At 50.3% G+C, this 7,918-nt stretch overlaps 1 protein-coding gene across 3 annotated transcripts in view; it reads left to right on the forward strand.

Moving 5' to 3' along the window:
• Positions 1 to 7,918, forward strand: part of TMOD1 (tropomodulin 1) — a 77,071-nt gene that overhangs the window by 67,630 nt on the left and 1,523 nt on the right. Inside the window, exons 9-10 of one of the 3 annotated variants that reach the window (XM_059657439.1) lie at positions 575 to 719; positions 7,083 to 7,861. In XM_059657439.1, the coding sequence (XP_059513422.1) occupies positions 575 to 719; positions 7,083 to 7,219 (282 nt within the window). In that variant the 3' untranslated portion in view covers positions 7,220 to 7,861. Of the gene's footprint in view, positions 1 to 574; positions 720 to 7,082; positions 7,863 to 7,918 lie in introns of those variants that run through there. The other 2 variants (XM_059657437.1, XM_059657438.1) reach the window with 2 other exon arrangements.

Consider the following 7,918-nt stretch of genomic DNA (forward strand, 5'->3'; position numbering starts at 1 on the left):
CCTGTGTGCCTTTGGGCAAATCCTTTTCCCTCTCTCAGCCTCAGATTCTTCACTTGTAAATTGCAGATGAGTCTAAATGACTGACTGTCAAACCTGCTGTACATTGGAATCACCTGAGGAGTGTGAAAAGCCACGTACCCCTGAGCCGCACTCCCAGTGATCCTGGATTAATTAGTATTAATTAATTGAATCTCAGTTAAAGGTATAGTTTGTCTGTTCTTAAAAGAAAATGTCACAGTCTTTCTTGTGAGCAATTAGTATGGGGAACAGCCCAGGCAGCAGGACTTTTACATTTCCTTGGGACTAGATGATTTGAAGGTCCTTCTGCTCAGTCCTTCTAGGATGCTGCTGTGGGCCAGTGGAAAGATCTATCGTAGGTGTCCAGTGGCCTGGGTTCGAATCCCAGCTCGTTTCCTCCTGGCTGTGACCTTTCACCTGCCCCCGACCTCCATTTCCTGCTCTGGGAGGTGGGGATAAAATCCCCGCCCACCACTCAGGGTTTCTGGTGGGCAGAGAAGGGACAGGTGCCTTGCAAATGGAATGAGTGGTGACTATTGTTCTTTCTTGACCAAAGAGCCAGCCCCTGGGCAACAAAGTGGAAATGGAGATCGTGAGCATGTTGGAAAAAAACACAACGCTTCTGAAATTCGGCTACCACTTTACCCAGCAGGGGCCCCGGCTGCGGGCCTCCAACGCCATGATGAGCAACAACGACCTTGGTGAGTAAAAACGTGCTCCCTCCCACCTGTCCTGGGGGGAATTTTCATGGATAGCTTTCCCAGGGGGTCCTCTTGGTGAGCCTGACTCCGACTTTCACCTTGGTTTCATTCGTTTTGTGTGTTTGTGCCTTGTCTCCTGGCTGGGCCCTCTAAGCTCAGCTCAGCCCAGGGCAGGCCCAGAGGGCACCCTCAGTGCATTAGCTCCTGAAATGAAACGCGGAAGAACACAGGCTCACCGGGGAGTCTCCTCTTCCGAACACCCTTCTCTGAACTCAAGAATTCTGTCCAGGTCACGGTCTGGCTCCAGCCCCAGGTCCCACAGCCCCCAACCAGCACTATTACCAAAGCGAAAGCCTTGGAGACTTCTCTTTGTTTTTAAGATAAGAGTTGAAAATGTTGACTTCATAGTAAACAGGTTACAGGAATTGAATCTCAGTTAAAGGTATAGTTTGTTCTTAAAAGAGAATGTCACAATCTTTCTTGTGAGCAAACACCCAATAAGTCAGTTGAATGAAAAGTGACATCAATCACTGACTTCCCCAGATGCCAGTTGTTCTCAAGCTCTGTGTGTAGTTACTTATGTGTGTTCCTGCTGGCTGTTAAAAGAACTTGATACAGTGTCCCCAAAAGAGTGGGTCTGATAAGGCTATAGGAAAACTGGAGGGAAAAACAACCAGGAAAAGGAGTAGGCCTAATACGCTAACATATTTGATTATTATATTTAGCCATGAGTTTGCTAGAGACAAGGCAGGAAGAAGAAAATCCAAATTATGTTATTCTTATTACAGACGAGACGGAAGCATGATGAGTTAAAAAAAAACACGAAAGTTGCTTTCTGAGATTGAATTATGAAATACGTTTTCTAAAGGGCAATGTATTCAGTGAGTTTTTTCATCAAATTCAAACCTGCTTTGCATGTGGCTTTTGTTGCTTGTTTTGTTTTTAACACTCAGTGCAATACAAAGAGCCTCTAATGCTAAAGCACATGGCGATGAACCTGAGGCGAGGTTAGTGCCGGAGATGAGTGTGTAGGTGGGTGTGCACAAGGCAGGCACTCACAGACCCTCTGCCTAGATAACCTCAGAGCCACACACACTGCAGATTGAGTGAGTCAATTCAACAAACACCGGTCAAGGCCCTGTAGGCCCCTGGGTGTTGAAGATGCAGGTTCTTGCTCTTAAAGATATCACAGCCCAGAGGCTACTTGCCACATTTTTCTAGAGCTGCAGGTCCAGGAAAGTCCATAAAGCAAACCAAAAAAATGCAGCCAGTGTCCTGGTTTATCTGAAGTGCCCTGATTGGAAATAAAATAAGAACTAACACTAGTAACTAAGAATTGCGATTATGATGGTGCCACAGAGTTGACAGCTACCCTGAACTGTTGAGGGAGGCCATCCATCTAAACTCGTTGGCCCAGCGGTGAGCTGGCTTCAGGAGCACTGCAAGCCTTCCGTTCTGTTGTGCTATGCAATAGCCTCCCGGTTCCCCTCCCAGCCTAGGCTGAGCTTCTTGTGTGCCCCTCGGTGCCTCTCTCAGGGCTAATCCAGCTCCCCCTCGGTGCCTCTCTCAGGGCTAATCCAGCTCGGGTCTTCCAGTAGCAAGATGGTCTGGAGGTCTTTTTTTTTTTTTTTTTCTGGGGAAGGAAGGTTCCAGATGACTAGAGATCAAGGTTGCTGCAGGGAAGGTGGGGTAGGAGGTGGGGGTGGGGTGAGACACCAAAATCAGCTGGAGGTGTTAATGAAAGGCCCTGAAGGACACTCCCAGTTCTGAGAGTCTGTGAGTCCAAAATCCAGGCCCAACTCCTAGCACCAGGGATCTCTTGAGGTTGTGGCAGGACCCGAGAGTGCCTGAGCTGGAAGGACTTCAGGCCCATCCCTCCGTTCCCTGCGGAGAAAGTGAAGCCTGGGTCAGGCTGCCCTTCTAGGCAGTGGCTCAGTCAAGTCACACCCATGGTTAGTGAGCGTGTGCTCGGTGACGTGAGGGGCAACAGAAACACTAGTTCCCTGACTCAGGAACCTTTATACCTTTTAGGGGAGGAAAGACTCAAAGATGTGCCTGAAAATTCAAGCGTGCCTGCATACTGTATCCAAGTAAAATGAGGACATGATTTGTGAGGACAAAGGCCAGTTAAACAAAGCATCCTGGTTGGGGTGGGCCTTCAGCCAGCCTGGAAAGGAAGAGAGAGGTTGTAGGGGAGGCCAGGAGGCGTTCCTGATGGGGTGCTAGCCCAGGAGGCGTTCCTGATGGGGTGCTAGCCTAGGAGGCATTCCTGATGGGGTGTAGCCCAGGCACAGGCGAGGTGGTAGGACCCAGTGTGCAGGACAGGAGAGACGAAAGACTTAAGAGGACTGAGGAACTAGTATGGGGAGTTAGACCTAGAACCGAAAGTAGGATGCCCTAACTGGTTTGGCTCAGCGGATAGAGCATCGGCCTGCGGACTCAAGGCTTCCAGGTTCGATTCCGGTCAAGGGCATGTACCTTGGTTGCGGGCACATACCCAGTAGGGGGTTTGCAGGAGGCAGCTGATCAATGTTGCTCTCTCATTGATGTTTCTAACTCCCTATCCCTCTCCCTTCTCTGTAAAAAATCAATAAAATAATTTAAAAAAAGAAAAAAAAGAAAATAGGAACTCACAGAGAAGGGAGGAAGGGCGTTTCAAGCAGAGGGAACGACATGGGCAAAGGCAGGATGATGGGCAGATATGCAAGGTGTTTACAAGGAATGGGACTCAGTAAATGTGGAGAGGCTGTGAGCCAAAGGCCTTTAATGCCAACCTGAGGACTTTGGTGATGAAAGCAGGTGGGGAGCGGGACTGTGGCAGTTTCCTGGGCAGGAGTGACAGGTGATAAATGTGGGCCTCTGGGTTACCCCGGAGACTGTGCAGCTTGCCCCTCGGGGTCTCCCACAGGAGGAACCAGAGCAGCATCGGTTCGGCGATTGCACACAGCAGGCAGAGCGCTGGTTGGTGATGTAGGATTTCTAGCTTTAAAAGCAAATTTGCGGCCATCTGCTAATTTTGGTAAAAGAAATGCTTCTGATTCTGACAGTGCATCAGAAAAAGGGAGATCGTTCTTTAACAAAGGATTCTGTGAGAGAGAAATCCTTGCTTTCCAGCACAGTCCCTCATCTCGCCCATGATGCTCCGATGAAGCAGACAGGCTTCTGTGTTTTCCAGCTGAATATTTTTATCATAAAATATTTCCTGTGGGCCCCACCCAGCCTCTGTGGTTGTGAGCAGTGCCTGAGCCTCTCCGGTCTCCTCTCACTGTGACCTGCTCTGTGCCGGCTCCCGGCTCCCAGCCTATGGCTTGGGCAGGTGGGCTCCTCCTGGGGGGATATCAGTCCCCAAGGCCATGGGTCAGCCAGAGCCCCTGCAGACAGGCAGCCTGCCTGGGACCCTTCCCACCCTGTGTTCTGTGGGAGAGAGCAGGGACCTGGGCATGGCGGCATCTGGGAGGAGCCGCGGATCCCCGGCTACATTTTCCCATGGTGATCTCAGATGAGTCCTATCTCCACACTATTTATAGCTCAGACCTAGGCTAAGCCTGGCTGTCAGGTCCTGTAAATCTGCTGTTGAAGTTCTCTCTACTTAATTAAATCTGAATTGCAGCCTCCAAGTTAAGACAGTTGTGTATGTGGGATGAGGAGGGGGGGGGAAGGCTGAGGTCGGGGGAGGGTGTAACATGTTTAAAACCAGAAAACATCCCTTCCTAGAAACGTCGCTCTTTTACCGTATTCTCAAGAAAGACCTTTCTAACAAGCACCCCTGGCACAGCACACCCCAAATCATCATCTTCCCCTAAAACAGTGGTTCTCAACCTTGGCTGCACATTAGAATCACCTGGGAATCTTTTTAAAATCCTGATTTCTGGGCCTCATCCTCCGGAAATTCTGTTTCTTGGTTATGGGGTGGGGCCACAACATTAGTAACAAAGAAACAGAATTTCCGGAGGATGAGGCCCAGAAATCAGGATTTTAAAAAGATTCCCAGGTGATGCTAATGTGCAGCCAAGGTTGAGAACCACTGCCCTAAAACCATCTCAGAAAAGGCACTACTTTCTGCAGCCATTCAAACCAGAAATCTGGGCGCCTCTCTGTGCACAGCCCCACCCCAGCCAGTCACCTCCTCGCCACCCCTGTGGGGCTGCCTCATGTCAAGTCCTCATCACACTTACCTGGTCCTCCGGGGCTGGCATCAGGCACAGTGCTCATCCCGAGCCTCGTTCTGTCAGGATTCCTTCGGGTTCTGCTTAGACCCCTTTCAGGGCTCCCAGTGCTCTCAGCCTAAACTCCCTGACATGGCTCACAAGTCCCTTAACAACATAGTTGATACTTAAAGGTGCCCGCTGTGTGCCAGGCACTGCTGTGCACACTCCCATCTTACTCCCACAGGCTGCCAGCACCCAGCTGAGGCAGGTGCTATTGTTACCCCCATTCTGTGCTAAGGAAAGGAGGCCTAGAGAGTAGTAAGGTTACCCACAGTGGGCAGAAGTGGGCTTCGAACTGCAGTCCAGCCCTTGAACCTGTGCTCTCCACCTCCTGTCTGGGTGAGGCCCTGCCAGACTCATCTCTTGACACCCCTGATGGGCCATCCTCTTGCCATATCAGTACCAACCATTCCAGGTAGCTAGAATGCCTCTGAGTGACCCAAGCAAAAGCATCCCTATAGAGGGCCTTTAAGCCTAATGTTCCTGCTCCCTTCCCACCATCTACTCCTTTATCCTGTAAGATTCAGCAGAATGTCACCTGCCCATCCTCAGAAGATCTGACCACTTTGTGCACTGTGCCTCATACTTGATAGAGACCTGCCAGGGTACCTGTAATAGTTTATCAGATTTACTGTTGGTATATCTTGGTCCCCTGTTAAGCAATATCTTTAGTTCTGATTCTTGTGCTTGGGACGTAATAGCACTGAGTAAGTGCTGTTGTGTATATAAATGCATGTAAAAGCTCCCCAAAGACGTGATGGAGGTGTCCAAGCCTGGCGGGAAGTGATGGAGGGAGCTCAAGCCACCACGGAGGTTGGTCCGGATGACTCAAGATTCCTTCTGGCTCTGATAAACGAGTCTCTTGATGTTGCAATGATAAGCAACACAGAGCAGTTTGCTTTAGTGGAAGTAAAAAGCAGATTGAATGGAAGGTGGATATTGGGAGACCCGGCTTCTACTCCCAGTTCTGTCACTTATTCTCGTGACTTGGAGCATGTTATTCCCTCTCTTGGCCTCAATTTCCTTAAAATGGGGGGAAAGACTATTGAGTAAGTGGGTGCCTCCCCCTCTCCTCACCCAGTCCCTGCGACATCAGTGCAGGGGAACTTAGGACAGACCCAGCCCAGTGTACGCAGTGAGGGCATGTAGCAGGGAAAGAAACACGGGAGGCATCCCTTTCTGTACCCTGAGCTTGGGCTGGGGACCAGGTTCCAGTCCTGACTCTGCCACCAGCTTTCAGGATCCTGGCTCTTTTTTTGTCCAGGGGAACGGAGCTAATGTCCTGTGAGAACCAGATGAGCTGTGGATATGTAAAACCCACATGGAGGGCTCGGGTGGTACTGAGAGAGGCGCTGGACTGAGGCACAAGCCTTGGTTCTCTCTGGTACCAGCTGTGGTGCTTTGAGCAGGAAGTGTACCCTCTCTCTGCCCTTCTTTCCTCGTCCATAACATGGAAATGGTAACAACACTGACATTCCAGAATTGTGGAGGGGCTGCAATGAGGGGTTGCATGCAAGAGGTATAAAGAGGCTGCCCTGCTGGACATGCTTGCACAGGTAACATGGACATGCCTAAAGGTCTGTTCACGTAACCAGGGGTGGGGAACCTTTTTTCTGCCAAGGGCCATTTGGATATTTATGACATCATTCAAGGGCCATACAGAATTATCAACTTGAAAATTAGCCTGCTATACTTGGTCAGACATTTAATTAACTCATTCCTAATGCCTTGGCAGGGCCGGATCAAATGATTTCACGGGCCTTATACGGCCCACGGGCCAGAGGTTCCCCACCCCTGAATCATAACCCTTTGGTCACCTCAGGTGAACCTCTTCCACTCTTCGGGTTTTTGTTGCTCCACATCTAACCCAAGCTGTTGGACATTCTGATCGTTCCAGTGTTTTCTCATCAGGAGATTGCCCATTGATTTGCATTTATTATTCTCCAGATGGGGGCGAAGGGGTGTGCAGGAGCTCAGGCACCAGCTGAACTCTGGGCCCCATACTGGGTGCCCGGTGCCCCACGCCCCTCCCCCAGCTCCCAGCCACAACCCGAGTACCGCACCTTCCAAGGTGGTTCTGCTATATAGGCTCCGTGTTTGCACAAGCTGATTTGGTTCTTGTTGCAGCTCGTATTCATCCATCTGTTGGCTGCAGGTCTGCCGGCTCGGCTCGGGCACTGGGAGACATCCAAGTACAGACAGACCTTTTTCCTCCGCTTCCTGTCTGCCACACCAGCAGCCCCCTGGCGGCCACCGTACAGCTCTACAGACTTCTTCTCGTGGCTGATCTAGCTTGCTGCTTGGTCTTCATCTGCAGACACTTAATTCATTTCAGAACACTCTCCCTTGTTACAAGCAAGGGAACCCCCTTCCCTGTCCCATGGTCCTGTAAGCTAATGCCTCCAGCCTGCAACCTCCTGGCTAGTGTCTTCTTCTTTCTTCTTTCTGGCTTTTAACTACTTTGTTCTGTGATTGCATTTGAGCTTATGTTTTGCGTCTGGGAAAATGTCAGGGTTAACCCTGAGGGGACAGATAATGCAGGGGAATCATCATGTAGACGCTGTTGTTTACATAGGCAGGAGGGAGGCCAGGAACTCCGAGAAAGCCAAGGGAAACGTATCCAGCAGTTAAGACCCTAGTCTTACTAAGAAGACTGACTTAACTCCTATCTGAAGTGGACTAAGGAGCTTCGCTGCAGGGCCTCTGTACGTAAAGTGAAAGCAGTGGAGCTGGATAAAGGCGTTTTATACCTGTAGGTCAGCGACTTAGAAGTAATTTATGAATGAATCTACATTACCACAGACCCTCATCGGTGAACGCTGACAGGTGGGAGGGCCGTTACACAACCACACATAACTACCCTTTAGAAACAACTGGCTTCAGACTCTGCTAACCAAAGCGTTAGCGAGAAGCTCACAGCGCTTTCTGAGCCAGAGGTGGTTCCTGGCGCACAGGGACCCCTGGCTTACATCTCGTCTCCCTTCCTTTCCA

The sequence above is a fragment of the Myotis daubentonii genome, chromosome 11, assembly GCF_963259705.1.
Source record: "Myotis daubentonii chromosome 11, mMyoDau2.1, whole genome shotgun sequence".
Classification (NCBI taxonomy): domain Eukaryota; kingdom Metazoa; phylum Chordata; class Mammalia; order Chiroptera; family Vespertilionidae; genus Myotis; species Myotis daubentonii.